The 20,506-nt window shown below is 32.4% G+C and overlaps 5 protein-coding genes across 5 annotated transcripts in view; 1 reads left to right on the top strand and 4 right to left on the bottom strand.

Annotated features, from left to right (window-relative positions):
* Window positions 1-2,546: 2,546 nt before the first annotated feature.
* On the bottom strand, window positions 2,547-5,175 carry LOC108575216 (poly(A) RNA polymerase gld-2 homolog A-like). The gene is made up of 10 exons (XM_017937957.1): window positions 4,990-5,175; window positions 4,517-4,908; window positions 4,261-4,463; window positions 3,904-4,187; window positions 3,668-3,836; window positions 3,438-3,581; window positions 3,240-3,368; window positions 2,979-3,168; window positions 2,783-2,898; window positions 2,547-2,710 (listed from the first exon to the last, which is right to left on the bottom strand). The coding sequence occupies exons 1-10, from the start codon at window positions 5,173-5,175 to the stop codon at window positions 2,547-2,549; spliced, it is 1,977 nt and encodes a 658-aa protein (XP_017793446.1).
* A 1,958-nt stretch (window positions 5,176-7,133) lies between these two features.
* Window positions 7,134-8,500, bottom strand: LOC108575202 (coatomer subunit epsilon). Its single transcript, XM_017937939.1, has 3 exons — window positions 8,323-8,500; window positions 7,631-8,119; window positions 7,134-7,560 (listed from the first exon to the last, which is right to left on the bottom strand). The coding sequence occupies exons 1-3, from the start codon at window positions 8,452-8,454 to the stop codon at window positions 7,252-7,254; spliced, it is 930 nt and encodes a 309-aa protein (XP_017793428.1). The 5' UTR covers window positions 8,455-8,500; the 3' UTR covers window positions 7,134-7,251.
* Window positions 8,501-9,263: 763 nt separating this feature from the next.
* LOC108575230 (syntaxin-18) lies at window positions 9,264-10,229 on the top strand. Its single transcript, XM_017937972.1, has one exon. It carries the CDS (start codon window positions 9,264-9,266, stop codon window positions 10,227-10,229), a length of 966 nt encoding a protein of 321 aa, XP_017793461.1.
* Window positions 10,230-12,008: 1,779 nt separating this feature from the next.
* LOC108575175 lies at window positions 12,009-16,843 on the bottom strand. Its single transcript, XM_017937902.1, has 4 exons — window positions 16,544-16,843; window positions 12,579-16,279; window positions 12,283-12,496; window positions 12,009-12,202 (listed from the first exon to the last, which is right to left on the bottom strand). The coding sequence occupies exons 2-4, from the start codon at window positions 16,251-16,253 to the stop codon at window positions 12,009-12,011; spliced, it is 4,083 nt and encodes a 1,360-aa protein (XP_017793391.1). The 5' UTR covers window positions 16,254-16,279; window positions 16,544-16,843.
* A 1,112-nt stretch (window positions 16,844-17,955) lies between these two features.
* The window catches only part of LOC108575127, a 5,623-nt gene continuing 3,072 nt past the window's right edge, over window positions 17,956-20,506 (bottom strand). The window contains exons 7-10 of the mRNA XM_017937844.1: window positions 20,309-20,479; window positions 19,342-19,552; window positions 19,117-19,250; window positions 17,956-18,977 (exon numbers count right to left, since the gene is read on the bottom strand). Of these exons, the coding sequence (XP_017793333.1) occupies window positions 18,675-18,977; window positions 19,117-19,250; window positions 19,342-19,552; window positions 20,309-20,479 (819 nt within the window). The 3' untranslated portion in view covers window positions 17,956-18,674. The remainder of the gene's footprint in view (window positions 18,978-19,116; window positions 19,251-19,341; window positions 19,553-20,308; window positions 20,480-20,506) is intronic.

The following is a 20,506-nucleotide window of genomic DNA, read 5'->3' as shown; positions in this document are numbered from 1 at the left end:
TAAGACAGTGTTTAGCAAAAAAAGAAAAGAAAAAGAAATATGGAAACGTTAATTAAACGACTAACAGAAACAGCCCTTTACTATCTTTTTGGACGCAGACAGACGTAGTTTTGACACAAAGAAAAAGGGAAAAAAATTACCTGGGTTTGGAATATTGTTCTTATCTATAACGATATGAGTAGTTCATTTAGCGTTCAAAGTATTTTACTCGTTCTAACGTGCTGACCAAAGTATTGTTCTACCTACTAATTTCTTTTCAATTTAGATGCTTTCTTTTTTTCGTTCTTTTTATCCTCGTACTCCCTTTTGCTATATTTTTTTTTCTTCTGTCTGTACTGGCTTCTCGCGGTAATGAATTTGGAATACTGAATATCATAAATTAAGAATGAGAAAGAAAAAAAAAAGCAAAGACAGCATTACACGACATAAAATTGTTTTCTTTTCTTCTTTCCGACTAACAGCGCACCGCTAATTGCAGAATATAATATGGAAATTCATTGTGGAATTTTACGAAACGAATAAATTTAATTTGAAAAAAAGTTGGTCTTCATGTATTTCTAACCTATAAAATCTAACATGATATCTGTATTTTCGTTCGATCTTAATCTTTCGATAAAATTAAGTAACAACACAGTGAATTAACGGAAAAATGTTATGTATATAAATAGTTTTTATTTAACAACAAAATCAAAATTACAAAAGTTTGATATTATCGCCTTAAAATTTAGCGTAACATGTGCATAGAATTGACAAAAAAACGGGAAGATTATGGATTTCCAGTTTAAGCGAAGAAAAACACTTAATATTTAGATTTTTTACATCTGTTACAAAAATAAGTAAATAATTAATTAGAAAAATATATATTAGGCCTGTCAAGATACGACATATATCGTTAATATTGTTTATCTGGAAATCGAAAAATTTTAACATACTCGAATTATTGTTCATATATACAAAAGAAAAACTTATGGCAGTAATTTTTCTTGTTTAAGAAACAGTTAATTTTGCTTTTGATTTATAAATAAAAAGTTTTACTTTTTTGTACAGGCCTGAAGATTGTACATAGCACTTAACAAGTTTTATACTGTCAACACAGCCTTATGTTTTCTATACGATACTTCAAATATATTTATCGCGTTATACTTTACGTTTTTTTTTTTAGTGAACAAAGGACTAGTCATAATGAGACTAGAAGTAGAATCAAAGACTTTTTTTATTCTGTACTAGAAATAGGAACTCTTTTGACTAATGATTATCTTAGGAAAAAAAACTATTGAAAATTAATATATGTAACCAATTATATTGTTCAGTCTACTTGTAAAATTGTTTAATGTATAGTTGATATGGCCTGTTTTTTTTTAAATTCCTTTTTAAAAAATACATACTGAGCAAAGTGCTTGAATGCACAAAAATTATTCAACGTACGAAAGATGAAAATAATATCTTACTCTGGCACATGATACAAATAATCGGAATTCAATCATCACAATATAGTGATATTATTTCAATTCATTCGATTAATTGATGTTAAATGATTTTTTTTTTAATTTTTGTTGATGGTATCAATTCCAATATAGTTAATACCTTTTTTCAATTTTTGCTTATTCCAGTTTTCTAACAATTTTTTATCTTTTTTTACATTTAAAAATTTTTTTTCATTATCTCGACGAGATACCTTTTTTTCTAATATTTTTTCAAATGTAAATTTAAGTTCTTCGCAGTTTTGAATCGAGAATAAGTACTTTTTTTCCCCTCATATATGTGAATACTTTAAATTCTAAAGAAAATTCCGTGACATGTCATTCTTTTTAGATGCATAGAGTTATGTATTAGGATTTTTTAGATGTATAGTTTTTCTCTTAACGTTGCATTGAGCCAATATTGATCTTTTACTATAAGTAACTGTCAAGAGGAACCGAAATTTGTTTTGCTTAGGTTAACGAGGGGCTACGTATTAAGTAAATTATAGTAGCCGACAATTTTAAGGCACCACATTTTCATGTTTAACAATTTTATGAAAAGAGACTACACATCCAAATTAAATAGAGAAAAAGCCCTGAATTATGACAATGATAGTTTTATACGAAAATAAACGTTGCATTTGTGTGTACAGTAGCCACAATCCTTGCAAATCACGAATATTATTGCACTGGTATGATACGTGTTTCAAAGAAAACTTATTACAACTCGTGTGGCAAAAAGTGGCTTTACATATTTCTTCTAAAAGGAAATAAAACGAAAACGAAACGAGAGAGGGAGAGATGAGACAATGAACTCGATCTTCTAAACGCAACAAAGATGAGCCGTCGCACAAAAAGCGCAGGCCATTATCACAAGATACGAGAGCGTATTATAGCTCAAGGTAAGCGTATGAAAATTACCTCATTGTACTTTTTTTATCCTCATACACAGGTGGTAGAATCAGTCGAATCGCCTCGAATAATTATCGAGAAGAGGCCAATCGCAAAAATAAACCGTTTTCAAATATATAAAATTATACTAGATAATATACGAGTATTTTCTATACTAGCCTGTGACGAACGTGGTTACGTCACGATATACGGTGAATTAGAATCTACCTTGACGAATATTCTGGCTAGGTCATGATGTTCCTTCAAGTTCTGGTATGTACAATCGAATACATGTTTGATCCTTGCGAACACATCCGGATCGTAGACTGATCTAGCAGTGTTGGTTAAATCGAATGGTTCTGTGCATACATAGACACCTGTTAATTATAGAGCATTCATATTTTCTGTGGTTCTTCACTTGCTATATTTACCTTCAATGCATAAATACTTCCACTGATGAGGATCATTTTTATAAGATCGTGCCCTTCGACATTCTTCTATCGGTATTTTGTTAGCCAAACGTACTGATATCGCATACTGATTGAAACTAATTAAACATTATCGACTTAATATAATTTTGTTCATTGAAATAGAGACCGTAATATACCGTCATTTTTTTTTACTCACTCAAACATGACATAGTATCGAAAAAATTCGATAAACAGTTCCCCTAAAGATTGTCGATTCCTAGGCCGATGTACAGTAGATGGAATGTCCAGTTCTTCTTGAATGTCTATGCAATGAATGTCCGTGTGCGGTGCGAATTTGCCCTCGTAAAGGGAATGTAAACAAGGTAAAACCGGTGGATTGACACCACCTACAATAAATAAGTATTGAAGTTGATATATGTGTAGGTTAATGAAATTAAAGAGAAACGTGTATACATACACTGCAAAAAATGAATAACCATAAGAACTAAGGAATAGCTAGATATTGTCATATTCTTGGCATCGTTAATATCCTGAGATTGAGCCCAAAGTTTAACCACGAGTACCAGTGGTCTCACTCTCCAATCAACTGTAAAATTAGTTAATAAAATATATTTTATACTGATAAAATTTTCTTTATTCATTATTACGACCTTACTTCGAGAGTAACAATAAAGAAGATGAGTATTCCGAATACCAACAGCATTGTTACAATTTAAATCGACCTCTAAATTTTGTATCGAATCGTGGAATTTTAGAATTGGTACCTTTGCTTGTATAAGTTCTAATTGTTCTATAAAATCTGTCAATAGAAGAAAGCATTGGTGTGTTTATTCAAAATTTTATGATGAACTATTTAATGTAAAACTAGCATGTAGATTGGCATACCGCATCTCTTGAGGCATTTCAATATTTGTTCTAAATGACCAATAGCTTCATTCCTTTGATCCATTTCTGTATGCCTCACTAAAAGACACATGTCAACATCACTATTATCTGATCCAAAACCATTCATTGTTGAGCCAACCAAAAACAGACCATACTTAGGAAATGCAGTCTAGAAATAAATATTACAATTCAAGTTGACATTCATCTATGCAGTCTTAATAATAGCATTATGTTACCTTGATGTAAACATAAAGATATCTCCAAAGCATCATTTTATTCCTATAAACAGTTTCAGTCTGTTGATTTAGCATGAATTTTAACCAAACATCTTTGGAAAGTTTATCCCAAATTGTTCCATTAAGTAAATCCTCCGGTGTACGTGTTACTTCAACTAAATGTGATCTAGCGAGGAACCGATCTGGGGCAATTCCGTATCTAGGAAATGCGTGATAATTAGGTGACAATAATCCCATGTATCTTTTGTTTCTTTGTAATCTTTGAGGAGGTGGACTGTTCCTTCCTACAAATACAATTTGCTTCTAAATGTAAATGAATAGATGAATTGATTCACTGTATCATCAATATAAACATACCTGAATGATATCTTCTTTTATTTTGGTAAGTTTGTACTTGAGTCCTAGATGTTGACATGGTAGTGGGATAACAATTAACAGGTCTTTGATTTTGATAAAATTGATGTGTGGAAGTATTTGAGATTATACCATATTGCATTATTCTGTTGTTTGTAACATTATTTGGATGTATTTTGTGCGATTTTCTACAACAAAACAGTCTCCTGAGTTTATATATTAAGAAATTTTGTTCTCTACTTAAAGAAACAATACTCACTTCATACTTTGTTCAACCGAAGAAATTACAGAATCTCGTTCATCCGAGCTTTCTGTTTGACTACTGTCAATATGATGTTTATTTGGTGTTGGAGATCGAGAACTGAAGCCACTATCACTGCCATATTTTTCATTGTTTATATAAGAATCTTGAAAAGAATTTCTTTTGCTTAGTTTATTATACCAATTAGATTTTTTGTTTGCTAAACCATTGTTGTTGGGCCTAAAGGCAATATGTGGAGATGGTATAATAGGTGTATTGTTTGATGTATTTACACGTCTCTGCCAATGTTGCGAAGAGGTGCCATTATTTGATTGGATATACTCTATATGCCGTAGAGATGGTACCTCAACTCCCATCAATTGCAATAGCTCCAGTGGATAAGATCCTGTCTGCAAGAATACTGCTTGTACTCAAGACAATTTTTGTCAATAAATAAGTTATACTAATAATTTAAACGTAGAATAATGTACCTGTATCATTTGGTGTCTATTCTGTGAACAAGCATCTGAGCGATACTTTGTATATTCAGTCTGATGGAACGCACTTGCACCATGAATATGCATTGTATGTGTTTGAACTGGTGGACACTGTCCATTTGCCTGTTGGCCACCCATTATCTGCACCATTATTTGTGGTGGATACATAGTGTGATACATAGTCAAAATAAATGTACAAAATGCTACAAAATGTGCTACTTAAATTTAGGAGAACCTCTATACTCTTTAATGGAGCAACTATTATAATATATAATGCATTGAGTATACTGAATGTTATTTACATCAATTTACATTAAATTCAAATTTAAAAATAAAGTTCATTCACAGACAATTCTGCATCTATCATTAATATATTGAAATCTTTTCTCCCTGTTATTATATTTGTTCATTGCATGTATAATAAAAACATTGGCAAATAACAGGATAAAATATAATTCATTAAATATAACTAATCAACATAGAGCAATTGACAATATTTCGACTAAGCATTAAATAAATAACATACAAATTTCATGAGAACTAAATATAAACTATGTATCTTGTTTCAACACATGTGATTCCCTTAATATCAACTAATAATCTCCTTTAAATTATTTATACATAAACTTGTTTCTCTTATTGTAACTCATGTATTGTCATGTAATTCCAACAGTAAATAGTACTTTTGCTCAGGAGTTTGCTGCAGCGTTTAAGTATTGAGTCTTTATATTTCCCAAATTCTTAGCAGTGTACAGATTTATGATTGGCAAAGTGCGTTCCTAAAAACACATCAAGATCTTAAAACGTAACACTAATTCAGCTAATTAACAGCTTTATCATGTGTTGTATATTAGAAGAACATTATATATTGTAGGTTACGTTAAACCAATATTGTAATACTGTATAATTAGAAAATTATTTCTAACACGTAGTACACACGGTACAAAACAATCACGATTATAGATACACACAGAACATTTATCAGTTATATTCAAAATGTATCATGTAAAAAAAAAACTACCTGTCGTGTATAATAACGTCGAGAATAGTGAACAAAAGAGAGTTTGAAAATTATGCAACTTGGTAACTGACGGAGACGATGAAATGACAGAGAGCAAAATGCAATTGTGGAAGAAACTAGTATTACACCCACCATTATTTCAACAACACAGTCAGAAATGATTGTATACCTATTCCGTGTCGCCATATTACGAAGATCTTTGTTTGATCTAATACGATATTTCCCAATGAAAAAGTTCAGCGATCTGATTCCTGGACGTTTTCCGAACTGTTAACCGGAGAATGATGATATTTAAGTGTCTTGATACGATTGTATCTCCCGCCGGAATCCAGTAAATGGTTCGCGATTTTAGATAAAGGCTTATTATTTTCCACGGTAATTACGTCCTAAGGATTTACACGAGACCCTTATCACTTTTAACGCATTCCGACTAATTAAACTTGCCCGTTTAAATTTTCGAATTCTTCGATGTAATAGACGTTTCTCGGCTTGACACTAGGCATTTACACGACACGACGTTAGATGGCGAGACAAAGAGAAAATTCAGACTTACCGAATGAGTCAAGAGAGAGAAGTTGTCTATCGCTTGAATTTTTTGTATTTTATTTAATGTATGAAAGGAAGAACATTGATAAAATTATTTAGGAGCTTAACATACAACATTTTATGTGTTTGTTTTTATCGGTACATCGATGTACAAAACAAATTTTCATACTGTGTTTGATACATGAGTTGGAACTTTATTAAATAATACATACACTGGTCTAATGTATGTTAAAATGCATGCAAAAAGAAATTTCGGATATTCTTTTCACATTTCTACTTTATAATTGTATTATAAAATGGCAGCCATATTGTTACTTCTTATTGTAAATATTTTATTGAGAGAGTAAATGAAGTAAATACCTAGTTTCTGTTTTTCTTCTTTTTTTTATAAGTTTTAATTATATGTGTAAAAATTGTAAATAGTTTTATACTCGTCTTTCATTTTTATTTGCCAATTGTAAGTACTGTAAAAATTTCATGCAAAAAGTGAAAATTTCTTTGTATAAAATCAGAAAATAATAATATTCTTCTATGAAGAATGAAGACCATGAATATTCATGTAGAAGTGCGTATACCCTGCAGTAACATTCTAATCTCATAGCATCTCTGCATCTAGATTCTGTATTGTTACAACACTCTCGTTTACTCTTGTTTAATTTAATTCATAAAATGCTATGACTTGATACAGTTTAGGCAGACGAAGAATACTGCTTTCTGAGCCTCTGGAATTCTATCTCTTTTTGTAAATACTCTTTAACAAATGGATGCTCTAAGTGTGAATCCTTCAGCTGACTCAAATAACGATTAGCAACTTCAGGTGGTTTTCCCATATGTTGAGAGAGAACAATCATATTGATTAATGTATCTGGATTGTTACTATCCTTATCCAAGGATTCTTGCAAAGCTGTTTCAGCCTCTTCATACTTAGCTTGCCCAATAAAGCAAGTAGCTTGTCCATTTAACAACATACTGGTACTGGAATGTTTATCTATCATATCCTAAAATTATGACACAATAAAGAAATCACTTCAAACTATACATATTATATGATATCAATATATTATGTACCTGGAATATATAATAAGCATCTTGCAATTTATCACCACCACTGCTAATATTTAACCATGCTTGTGCCAACTGAGTTAAAGTGGCATCATCATCTTTTTCTTGCATAGTTACTAATTCTTTCTTCGCCAGATCCAATCGATCCATCTTCAAATAAATCTGCAATGTTAAGGCTAAGCATTCTAAGTGATCAACATTGCGGAGTATCCTTAGAGCTGCTTCCAAGTTCTTTTCATGATAGTAAATGGTTGCAGCAACAATCAAAAAGTTGTGATTATCATAATTAGCACGATTCGTCGCTTGTTGCAATTCTGCGACTATTGCCTCTCTACGTCCGGGATTTGCAAAATAATCAGCTAACATTTTCAATGGTTGTAAATCAGGTGGTGACGAATTATTAATTTCATCTAGTACAACGCGGAATTTTCGTTGCGCTATGTACGCACGATAGAGAAATACGTCACGTTCCATTGCCACCTCCGGCGAAGATGACTACGACAATAAAAAAAAATGACATTAACATTCTGTCTTATGTATTTAAAATCACTTCTAACACACATGGATAGAAATTAAATTAACATCATCTACGAAAAGCTAGAGTAACAATTCATTCTAATGAGGGATAAAAAAATTGTTTTACTAAAATAGAAAAATGGGAACAACGTTCCTAAAAAACATGCCAAGAACAAACAAACCTTGATTTTTTGTGCTTCGTTGATACATTGTTGATAATTGCCAATATAAAAGTGATTTTTCACGTCGAACAATTCGTCCACGTCTGCTTGCTGCTGACGTGCCATCTTGTCATTTCGATAGTAGTGTTCCATTCGGCTACGTGTTCCGGTTTTCGAAAATCGTAGACTGCAGTACCGACTATACGGTTCCCATGAGAATAATTCGATTTTATATGTTTTTGTGTTTAATTATTTCTTGAAATTTTAAGCTTTCTTTCAAGTTATTCAACTTGATTCAAGTACGCGCTTCTTAACTCTAAATAAAATTTCATCTCTCAAAAACATAATTTCTCATGTCATACATTCTATGTTTATTGTGTATTTCTACGCATTTTGACAAATACTGAAGAGTTCAAATTTGTAAAAAATTGTAAACGAATATATGTAAAAATATGTTTTCATCATTACATTCTACATGATATAATACAAGATAAAGTACAAATTATTCCAAAAAGTGACAGCACAATTTCTTTCGTCATAAGTTTAATCGTCATTGGGTTAATAAATCAGACATTTATAACAAAATTATCACAGTATTATGCACGTATGCGCATCAAGTTTTTTATTCTATTAATCATAGATTTTTCATCAATCGTTAAAGTGGACTAATTTTTCACATTTTTAAGTCCTTTTTTAATTTTTAGGTTAAGTATTGTGATAGTTTGCCATATAAGCATTATGAGGAAGTAAAACATTTAATTGAAACCACAGCATTATTTATGTAAATTTCATATGGCATTATATACATCATTTCGTTTCTAATAAGAATTATAATTAACTTTATTTGAAACTTTTACCTGTCAAGCACCTGAAGGCCATAGGGTGTTATCAATGTACTATATAATAAAGTGCCTTTCTTATTAATCACTGTATAGAACAGTTTATTTAAACAAAAATTAACAATGGACATCAGTGCATTATTTAAAGCAAGTGTGAAGACAGTTGGTCTTCGTAACAAGGATTTGAGAGGTGTGAGCACTACTCGTACTTTGAAAAAGGCAAAAAGTAAAAGTGCCTTTTTCATAAAAGCACAAGGTGTTGTAGCACAAATTTCGAAATTACGTGAATTCTTGTTGGAAAACCGTAAAGCATACCTGAACTTTTCAAATTATTTGTCAAATGTACCAAGTATGACAGATGCAGACCGTGATGAAATTGACATTGGTGCACAAAAAATAATGAGTACTTGCTCCCAATTAATTAAGGACTTAAAAAGGGAAATAGCAGGTTCTGAAGTCTCTTCACAGAATTTAGAGCATAGAGAAATTATGTTATTATTAATTGAAGATTATTTGAAGAATGTTTGCAAAATCTATTCAGAGCAAAAAGCAATGCGAGTAAAAAGAGCAGTGGAAATAAGGAAAATTGCCAAACTAGAATTAGACACAAAACCTATGAAACAATTTGAAGGTGAAACAAAAAGGTCTAATTTAAATACAATGGAAAAGGTAGAAGATAAATTTGACTCTAATGAATCTAGTCCTATGAAAATACAGGAGATAAATGGAGATATTAATGCATTAATGTATGAAGAAGAAATATCACCAGAAGATATACAATTGTTTGAAGCAGAAAACGAACAGTTGTATAATGAACTTAATACACTGACAGAAGAGGTGAAACAAATTGAAAGCAAGGTTGTACATATAGCTGAACTTCAAGAGATATTTACAGATAAAGTATTAGATCAAGATAAGGACTTGGACCGTTTAATGACAACAGTTGTTGGATCCACCGAGAATGTGAAAGAAGCTAATGAACAGATTAGACAAGCAATTCAAAGGAATGCTGGGCTCAGAGTGTGGATTCTCTTTTTTCTATTAGTTATGTCGTTTTCTTTGTTGTTCCTTGATTGGTACAATCCTTAAAATAAAAAATGATTTTATTAAACGTTTGTACATTCATTCAAAGAATGCTGTACTATATGTGGAATATTAATATATAACTGCTTGTACGCTGCTAGTTTTTAAACAATGAACAAATGTTTTGCCAAAATATGTCATTGTATTTTATCCCCAAAACATTTTACATAATAGCTACATCTTACATAATAAAATTTGTAATATATGTATATATTTACTTATATATACACACTCGCACATGTGCACTTGCCACATACATTTTCTTATTTCGTTTCATCAATATTTTTGGTTTAACAGAAAGTTTATTCTGTAAGTTGAATTAATGAAAGTATCGCAAACGCTCTTTTAAGATACATCTTTCGTATCTTTCATCATTAAAAATCATTAATGCTATCTTAACTTGAAGTATTTATAGGCAACTCGCTTGATATTTGTTGTCTTTTTTCTGAACATATATCCCCTATGTTGTATAGGTGACAAAGCTTTTCATAAGTTTTCTTATTCAATGGGATATATATCCAGTACATAAAAAGTTTAATGTAAATAGATTTGTATGATCTTTCACTATAATTTTAAGTAAAAAAATATTTACAGGATATACCACCCATTATCAGCTTTGATTTATAGAGTTTTTTAATATTTTGCTATGTATGTCAATGGTATAAACTAAAGATATCAAATATTTCCAAATTAAAGCCAACAAAGCTCAAGTTAGGATAATGTCTTCATTAAAAAAGAAAATAGTGTTTCATAGTAACTGTCTGTTTCTTGATAGCATAAAATCCGAAATGTATGTATTTTTCGTGTGTAGCTCCTTTTAGAAACAGACAACGATTATCAATAGTTTTAAGCAGAAGTTGGTTCTTAAAATTAATCATAATTTTCGTACAATTAAATGCGTTATTTGATTATCATGAATATGCTAACATGGAAAAAACAATGCACTGAATTATTTACACCATCAATGTAAATATGAATTATCATTAGATCTCTAAGTATATTATATGGTTCGTATTCCTTTTTTTAACTTTTCTTTGCAAAACTATATTTAAAACAACTTGTGACGAAATTGTACGTTACTATTTTTTGGTTTACATTAAACTTATTGACGATAATGTAAATGGAACAAGTAATAATGTTAAATTGCGCAAGTTATGACCAAAAATCATGTAACTTTTTTAAAATTACAATTTGTTTTTGTATTTTTTCTCTTTTTTTTATAAAAGTGATTTCTGATTTAGAATTTGATTTATACAAAATGTTACAAAATTTTAACGCTACGTTTTTGTTTTATCTTTACGATAAGCAATTGTGTGTAACAAGCATATGTAAGTTCTGTATAATGAGTAATCACAAAAAAAAAGAAATCTTTACACCAGATATATCCATACAGTACACAGAGATGTTCTTTTTCAATTAAAATATGTTTCGATATTTTCGATCGTAATCTAACTTTACATATACATTTTTCGTCTAGAGAATCATATATTTAATTATCGCAGTTTAATTTTTTTTTATCAGACACTTATGAAAACAGATTTTTTTAACATTATGACGAAATGTATCTCAAATATTTTCTAAAGTACTGGTACTTTTACACTGATAAGTGCATAAAGAAATAGATATACCTCAAAGTGTCTGATAACGATATAGAAATAACAGTTCAGTTTAATCAAATATATTCAGAATAATACAATGAAAATAAAGATTTTTATAAACTACAAAAACAGAATCTCACCTGTTTTTGAAATTAAGGATACCGCTTTTCTTGATTGTTAAATGTATCTAGTTTTTCTTATAATTATATTTATAACGAGAATGATCATCGTATGGACATAATTTTCCTTCTATTAAACTTTGAACGATCCATGTTGTGGAGAGCAATGGAATTTGTAGCTCAGTAGCTTTTTCGACCGCCCAAGATGGGCATAAACTGTTCGTGAGAACTACTGTTCCTTCCACGAAACTTTCCATTGTATCTGAAAACAATAATATAATTATTTTTGAATAATATTACACTTCCAATAACAAAAATTTTTTATTGCAAAAAATCTCGTACCTGGCTTATCTGCTAATAAGACAACAGCACCTGCATTTTCACAAATTTGGCGCCAAAACGGGGCAAACTGTTTCTCAGACTCTACAAATGGAATTATTACAACCACTTGGGTCAATGGTTTGTTGCTAGGTCTTTGGAACATGTCAATATACGAATTTTTATTCAAACTCCATCCCACAGGTAATTCATTCTCAGCTGGATTTACAATTTTTCCCTAAAAGAAATAAAAATTAAAATTAGATAAACTCATAGATTTTCATATGTATATTTATAATCTATGCAGTTACAATACTTACCTCTTGGCAACATCTTATTATCCAATTATGATTATACGCGGGTATGCCGACTGAGAGGCACAGCAGAGTCTTTGCAGTTGTGTTTGGCACATTCGTTATTAATTTTGTATATTTGTACTCATCTTGGGGTATTTCATTGAAGTCCGTATATACTTTTCCGCCACCCGCTACTATTTGTGTATTTAATCTATCCCTTACAAAAGGCTTTTTCACCCATTCTTCTTCAGTTTCTGTTCCCGTTTCTGAACCATAATCCTTGCACTCAGACTGAAACCGATCTATAGTTTCTAAAGGTGCACATGTGAGAATAAAAGACATGCCTTTAAAGAGATTTGAGTCTGTACGTGGAATTGGACCAAACACGGCGATAGTTTCCTCATCATCCGCTTTTTTTTTACTTCTTGACTTGCTTTTGATTCGATTTTGTGGTCCTTTCACAATTTGCTCATATGGAGTACCAATTATCTCAGGCTGTACACCAATGGAGTACACTTCGTCTTTCACGGAAATATTGGAATCGCTAGAGACGCCATCACTCTCAGAGGATAATTTCTTGTCTTTTTTAACTGTAGAAGCAATACCAGAAACAGATGGTTCCAGCTCAGATTTACTAGGAGATTGAATCAATTTAAGCTTAGGCGTGGAGAAACTAGGAGTGGCGATTCGTTTAGAGCGTCTTTTACCATCAACCATATTATCTAAGGTTATTTGACCTAAATTTTTAGGCGTAGACGGTAGACTCTTGTTTTCCGAATTAATTTCCTCTTTTAATACCTGAGCTTGATCCGCGGACAAAGACATATCCTTAATTTGCACTCGTAATTTCTCTCCCTCGTCTGTTTCTACTGTATAGTACACATCGTTATTTACAGTTTGACTGTCAACGATTATACCACACGATCCATAATCGTAATTCTTAGTAGTAGCATATATAGACAAACCTTCCTTCAAAACTTTCGGTATTGGTATAACGAAGTCAGCTATAAGTACTTTATTCTTTCCGTCATAGAAATTAACCTTATATTTGGCCTTTATTTTATCGATTACTGTACCAGGGTAGTAATTATTGTCAGACCATTTAGCAAAAACATCTTTACCGATCAAATCGTCTGTTATCATTTGCGATAGCGGTTTTGTCGAGACGTCTATGTTAGTTGATGTATTATCCGCATGTTCTGTTTTGTTCTTCTTTCTACTCGGTGTATTATTGCTCTCTGTAGGACTTAGTGCCTTTGTGGAGACCTTATTTAATCCATTTGACTGACCATCTGATTTCGTACTTTTACTTCTTGACCTTTTTACCGACTTATTCTTTTTTGTGCTTTTAGGAGTTTGTACCTGTATTAGGTCTTGTGGAACCTCTGGAGTAGAAGAACGAATCTTTTGTAATTGGTCGTCTATCCTCTCGTTACTGACATTGTACGTATCAATTCCAGTGAGTTCTGTGTTCGCAAAATTTAGAATAGTTGTTGTGAGAAGATTACTATTCTGCCATTCTTTAGTGAAACGTTCGTATGCTTCATCCGCCGCTTGTTTATCATTCAATAAATGTATATCTTGGGCATGCCGTTTTGCGTGTTTTGCAGGCGCTCTCGGCAATGAAAAATGCATATTATCTCTGATTGCAAATTTCGCTGCCAGCGAAGCAGCGCTAGATATGGAACTTAAAGAACTCACCGTAGAAGCGAACGAAAGTCTGGAAGGATTCAATTGATACAACTGCGGATTACTGTTCACAGATCCCGGAGATGTATCCTTATTGTCATTTCCAGAAATGTCTGCTAACGAAGCAGACGTATCATTGTTTTTTTGTCTCATTGAAATAGGCTCTGTAGTGATGGCTTCGCACTGTACGCCAGTGATTTCTTTACTTACAAATTCTTTTGTACCTTCATCGACGTGTAATAAACATTTCATTCTAACATATATACCGATTTCTTTTTCCACTTGCAAGGCTTTTGTGATAGAGCTACTGTGAGTTAAATTTGACTTACTTTTATCATCTACTATAAAAACATCAGGTTCATTCTCACTTACACTTAATAAATCAGCGTGATCGCTATCCTTAGATACAGAGATTGGTTTGATCTGCTTGTTTATATTATGTACAGATGTAGAAATATTGTTGTCAGCTTTGTCAAGACCAACTGGTATATCGCTAAATGTGTCGGATTGTAAACTAGCTGTACTGTCAGTATCACACCTTTTGGATTCGCTACTTCCATTTACCAGTTTACTACCAGATTTAGCTGAATCAAGAGATGATTCTTTGGTATTCTCTATTGATTTGTAACTAAAATCACTACTACTTTTACTGTCGTAACAGCTTTTATATATTGTTTCAGACTTTGAATTATCTAAGATAGTCTTATTTTCTGCTTTTGTATCAGAATCTTCTTGAGAGGAATCTAGAACAATCTTTTCTCCATCTTCATCAATTTCTACTAGTTCTTTGGATTTTGGTTTGACATCATGAATTGTAGTTCGATCGTATATAAGTTCTACACTCTGTCTTGGTTTACACATATTTCCGGAGTACATATTAGAATGAGATTCATTTATTTCCTTTGAAACTGGTATTTCCTGAATATCACTACTTTTTTCTAAATTAGCATGCCTTTTAGATTCAACACCATTTTCCTTGTCTTCTACTTCTTCACTGTTCGTTATTTTTATATCTGTACTTTTATTATTTGAATCCGATTTTATTTTTTCACCTGTTACTACTATAAGTGAAGATGTAGAATCTTTCTCTTTTATTTGAATCGGTGATTTCCTACTATCATTAGATTGCGTAATACTTTTTGCATCAAATACCTCTTCATTATGTTCTTTGTTCAAAAGAGCTTCATTTAATTTTGATGTATCATTAAAATTTTCATTCTTATCTATTTCATAATCTTTCATTCCCAATTCAGGATGCCTTTCATCCTTGGTTTTTTCCTCATATTTTGTCGGTTTTTCTAAGATAGTTTCTATATCATCCTCTCCAACGTCCTGAGTTTCTGGGATTATAACAATTGTATCAGTGCAATTTTTGGAAAGTTCATGATGAGAACCATCAGATTTAAATGAATGACAACTTTCATCTTCTTCTAGTTCTCTTTTCTCAGGTAAGAATAGATCTCCCTTAGATGTTTTCAAAATTTTTTTAGGTGGTTCATCAAATGATCCTGCTTTACGTTTTAGACTTGTCACTGCACTGTCACCAGCTTGTCTTTTAGATGGTGAATGAACCTCAGGTGGTGTGCATTGTATAATTTCCTCATCTTCATCAGAATGTTTACTTTTATTTTCTACTGTGTTACTTTCATTAACTATATTTCCCCCTTCTGTTTTCTTTGGCGATTCTTTCTTCTGTGCATCCTCCTCTTTCATAAGCTCACAATTCTGTGCATCAGAAGCTGCTTTAGATATTGTTAGATTTATTTCATTCAAAGTTACCTCAGTATTATCACCAGAAACAGAAGAAACAACTTCTTCTTGCTTTGTATCTTCTAAATCTTCTTGAGATTTACTTGAAGATTCTTCTTCCTCTATATCTACCAGATGAAAATCTTGACTCTCGGTCAAGTTGAATCCCCTATTATCCAAAATTTTACTTTCCTCTAGACTCTCAGAGCAAGCACCTTGACTCTCCATCGTAAAATTTTCCTTCTTCTCTGCTTCTGACATCTTTCTATGCTCTTTTTATTAGCCTACTGAAAATTAAAAAATATATCAATAACAATTGTCAAGATGAAATATTCTCATATCACAGTTAAAATTACGTTCTTTAGCTCAAATAGAATTCTATGAATGAAATATAAGAATTACAATAAAATGTATGAAAAGATTTTACCAAAATTCAAGGACACCCTGTATATCGATACGGTGTTTACAACGAGCATGGAAGGTTACGGCGGGAACGTCATGTGATCACGAGAATTTATCGAAAATCTCAATTTACAAAAAGTGAAACGTACCACAATAGATCACATACAGTGAGGAGTGCTTTACCGATGAGATTATTTCGACCTCTTTGTCAAAATATTACATTTGCTGCCGGAGATAAATATGTTCGCCGGCGGACGAAAGCGGGAGCTCATGTATTTTCTTGTACCCACTACCTTTACACTTTTCCCTCCACGTTTTGTATCTCGTATTCGTTTTGTTGGTTCGCCTTTTTTTATCAGCAATCTCGAATATTACATTAATAAACCGGTCTTCCATAGAAAACACTGCAGAAACTCCACTTTTTATTCACAAAGGAATACAGTCCATAAAACGCCATCGCCACTTTTAGTAATCATAGATTATGTAATTGTAGATTTGCAGGCTTTCGCGGCTAGTTAACATACCGCGTTTATGAACTGACCAATGGCATCGTTTCTTACGAACATCAGAATCTACGACATAATAGAGCCGTTACTTGCGAACGATCTTCTGTTTAACCAATCAAAACGTGCGACACAGGTCACGTGAGATCAGTATCAGAACTTCAATTACTTGTTTGACAAAAAGTATCCGAGTATTTAAATATTCTTATATTTAAAATTGTAACGGGACAAACATTTCGCAAAAAATATTTTAATACAAAATTTTTTTGGCGAATAATGTTGGACAATAATAAAAATATTATTTTTGAAATAAATAAATTGAACTTGGAATTAAGAAAGAAGTTAGAAATGGTTTCAAAATGGAGGGGTATGTGGTTTATATTAATCTATTTTACTTCATGATGAAAAAAGGGGCGTATTTAATATTCTATTTGATTTTAGCTGAATGCGCTCAATTGCAACTAGAATTTTTAAAATTATATACTCCAGAATGTCTCGAAATTTTCGAATCGATTACACAATCACTGGATGCCAATATCGATTCAAATTATAAATTACCATCTTAATGACTATATAGCAACATGTGCGAAATTCTTGGTTATTTTATTAATATCACATCGATTTACTATCGCATCAAATTTTAATGAACGAAATAAAATACAATTATGTTGAAATATATTTATTACATTCGAATGTACGACTGACACATACAGTATTCATGGTTTCGATAACACAAAGACACAATAGATACACGCTTTTTATAATCTGATGAAATAGAAATTTATACCATAATAGAATCATCACGTCTCTTTCAAACTTCACCAGAAAACCTTTAATATCCATATACTTCGATATACGTTGCACTTTGTTACTTAATAATACGGCAATACGATTAAAGAACAATTAAATAAATTATGCAGCACCATGTGGAAGTATTTAATCGGGTGTAGCTGAACGGAACAGTGTGTGATGAAAATGAAATTTTTATTCCGCGAGTACGAGTACATACCGCTGAAAGTCATCTATTATGAGAGAATCGAACGTAATCATGTATTATACTTTTTGGTGTTCAACGACTACTTTAATGCATTTTATTATATAATCGATTCTTTGCGAGGCGCCCAATTCGATTATATTTGTTTGTATATCGATAAATTCAAAGGATGGCTTCATGATCGATTATTGCGATTTTATTCAAAGATTTCTATCCTGTACGGGAAAAAATTTCCAAATTTATTCATCGCTAAAAAAAATAACAAAACTTTAGTCGACTATTATTGTCCCCTATCGTTCATCGTCGCATTTATAATTCAGAACAGAAAAACACCTCACAAATGGAAAACATTTTTCTTGCCCAAGATATATTTTCTGTTTTATCAAATAATATTATCTGCGCGGAATAGAATCATCCTTTATTGTATTCAATTATATACGCAAAAACTTGAAGCCACTGGAACTTCGCCTGCTGTCATCCTAGTGTTCTCCAATCGATTTTAAACGTTATACAACCCCGTTTAATCCATTTAACTTAAAAACAAAATTAGATCTTCAACGTAGATTGCAACTACTTCTTTCCTCCTTGATAAAATGTTACGTCAACTTAACCTAACCTCAAACCTTAGACCTCATTCAATGCTCAAAGTAAACGAAACACTGAAAGTTGACTATTGAAAATAAAGCTCGATTCGAGGTCGCATGTTTGTTGAAGAGCTACACGTTTCTTGACAGAGAGAGGATCCTCGATGTGTCGTTAACGTCACATCACCGATTTTACTCTTTATCGATCTGATTGTTGGGTGTTCATCATGTCATAACCGCTGTTCAAGCGTCGTCCACCATAAGGGTAGCGAAGATACCGATGCAAATAGCGATAATGGTAACGCCGTAAGCAAGACTCGTTTCCATCGAGGCGACACTGAACGGAGACCGCTGCTGGAGGCTGTAATTGAGACAATATTAAAGCTGTACTGGCGCACGACTCTCTACCCTTTTGTCCTTCTCTTAGTTCTTGAGCGTCGCAAATTTTTCCCGCTTCCATCGCGTAATTGCCCAAACATTCTTCTTCTAGATCATCTTGTACCTGAAAGTTGTTTTGAATTATATGAATAATTAGTTGAAGAGCATTGATTAAAGAGAATGATTAAATTTATTTAGTAGATAATTTTTAAGGGAACGAAACTTGTTGTATGTTAAAATTTGGACAAATGAGAGATGCTTACACAGGCCTTGCAGATTTGAAGCATCACACAGGGCAAGTAGAGCTTCTGTGACTCATCTCCAGCCAAACTATCGGCTGTTCTGCACCTCTTTTCAATGGCTTCCAACTCTGGACAGGCTCTATTGTCTTCCACACCTTTTAACAATATTTTAACCTCAATATTTGATCAATTCGATAATTTATCAATTCGATAATTTATCAATTTGATAACTGATCAATTTAATACCATCAGTTTCAATTAAATTGTTGGTGCGTTTATCCTTGGATCTAGGAGTATTACTATTTTCTCTGAAGTTCGAAGTTTGGTTACTTTGTGCATGTGCAGTTTTTTGAGCCTTTATTCGTGCTGCAACGTTAGTCTTGAGGTCGTACAGAGCCTTTATCATCTTCTCCAAAGAGTACGCAGCAGCCATGCGTGTCATCACCTTATCCTTCTCCTATTATTCAATTTAAACATCAGGGGTGTAATTCCGAAAAGCCCCGGTCGCTGATCGACACGAAATTTGCGGAGGAGGGATAGAAGGGTGGGTGGACCATAAGTTTAAAATATTAGCTTCAGCCAATCATGAATTTCCGAGATATTAACAAAAAACTTTCAGTATTACACATTGAAACTGCGTATACAGACGTGACTAACATTGAATGCTGCATATATAGATGTTACTAACAACTGTCTTCGCTGTAGTGGTCGTTGCCGTTCAGTGTCGAGTATCCGATGACACAATAGCGGTCGAGTTCTTAGTATCTATAGGGTGTCCCACGTAAAATTTTGGTAAGGCAATGACTGTTCTGATATTGTTGACCGCCTAGATATTCGGCGGTATTAGACGCTGTGTTCCAGCTCGATTGATCGACAAGATGATTACATACATGATTAGGTTAGGTTATATTAAAATCCACGCTTTCAGTGGCTGCTACAGCGAAAACGGTTGTTTAGTAACACCTGGATAGGCAGCACTCAATGAATTAGTAACGTCTGTATACGCAGTTACAATGTATAAGTACTGAAATTTTTTCATTGATACCCCGGAAACTAATGATTGGCTGAAGCTAATATTTTATATTTGGTGTCTACTCTCCCCCACCCCTCCTAATTTCGTTCGACAGTCACTGGGGTCTTTTAGAACTTTATCCAACATCGGTAATAATAATAATTATGTATATTAATCAATTTTCATATATATAAATCACACTTTTTGCAAGTCTATGCTGTCTTCGGAGTCTGCGTTTCTCAGAGCTTCCTCAATGATCAAATCCTTAATGATTTTCTGCTTGATATCCTGCTGATCCAGTTTATCTTTCCTTTCAATGGCTTCCTTCTCATAGCCACGATCGTTTGCCTTCAGATTCTCTGCCATGTTCTGAAAAAAATTATAATTTAATAATTTATA

Source organism: Habropoda laboriosa, unplaced genomic scaffold, assembly GCF_001263275.1.
Source record: "Habropoda laboriosa isolate 0110345459 unplaced genomic scaffold, ASM126327v1 scaffold207, whole genome shotgun sequence".
Classification (NCBI taxonomy): domain Eukaryota; kingdom Metazoa; phylum Arthropoda; class Insecta; order Hymenoptera; family Apidae; genus Habropoda; species Habropoda laboriosa.
This window is presented reverse-complemented; position numbering and strand designations above follow the sequence as displayed.

Excerpts from the sequence above, each read along its gene's own strand:
- LOC108575216 (XM_017937957.1), bottom strand. The coding sequence starts at position 5,175 with ATGTATCACACTATGTATCCACCACAAATAATGGTGCAGATAATGGGT. Across the intron at positions 4,909-4,989 it reads ATAGACACCAAATGATACAG|ACAGGATCTTATCCACTGGA; the intron begins GTACATTATTCT and ends GTATTCTTGCAG. Across the intron at positions 2,899-2,978 it reads CGATACTATGTCATGTTTGA|TTTCAATCAGTATGCGATAT; the intron begins GTGAGTAAAAAA and ends ATGTTTAATTAG.
- LOC108575202 (XM_017937939.1), bottom strand. The coding sequence starts at position 8,454 with ATGGAACACTACTATCGAAATGACAAGATGGCACGTCAGCAGCAAGCA. Across the intron at positions 8,120-8,322 it reads ACGAAGCACAAAAAATCAAG|TCATCTTCGCCGGAGGTGGC; the intron begins GTTTGTTTGTTC and ends TTATTGTCGTAG. Across the intron at positions 7,561-7,630 it reads ATGCTTATTATATATTCCAG|GATATGATAGATAAACATTC; the intron begins GTACATAATATA and ends TCATAATTTTAG.
- LOC108575230 (XM_017937972.1), top strand. The coding sequence starts at position 9,264 with ATGGACATCAGTGCATTATTTAAAGCAAGTGTGAAGACAGTTGGTCTT.
- LOC108575175 (XM_017937902.1), bottom strand. The coding sequence starts at position 16,253 with ATGTCAGAAGCAGAGAAGAAGGAAAATTTTACGATGGAGAGTCAAGGT. Across the intron at positions 12,497-12,578 it reads TAATAAGATGTTGCCAAGAG|GGAAAAATTGTAAATCCAGC; the intron begins GTAAGTATTGTA and ends TATTTCTTTTAG. Across the intron at positions 12,203-12,282 it reads CTTATTAGCAGATAAGCCAG|ATACAATGGAAAGTTTCGTG; the intron begins GTACGAGATTTT and ends TATTGTTTTCAG.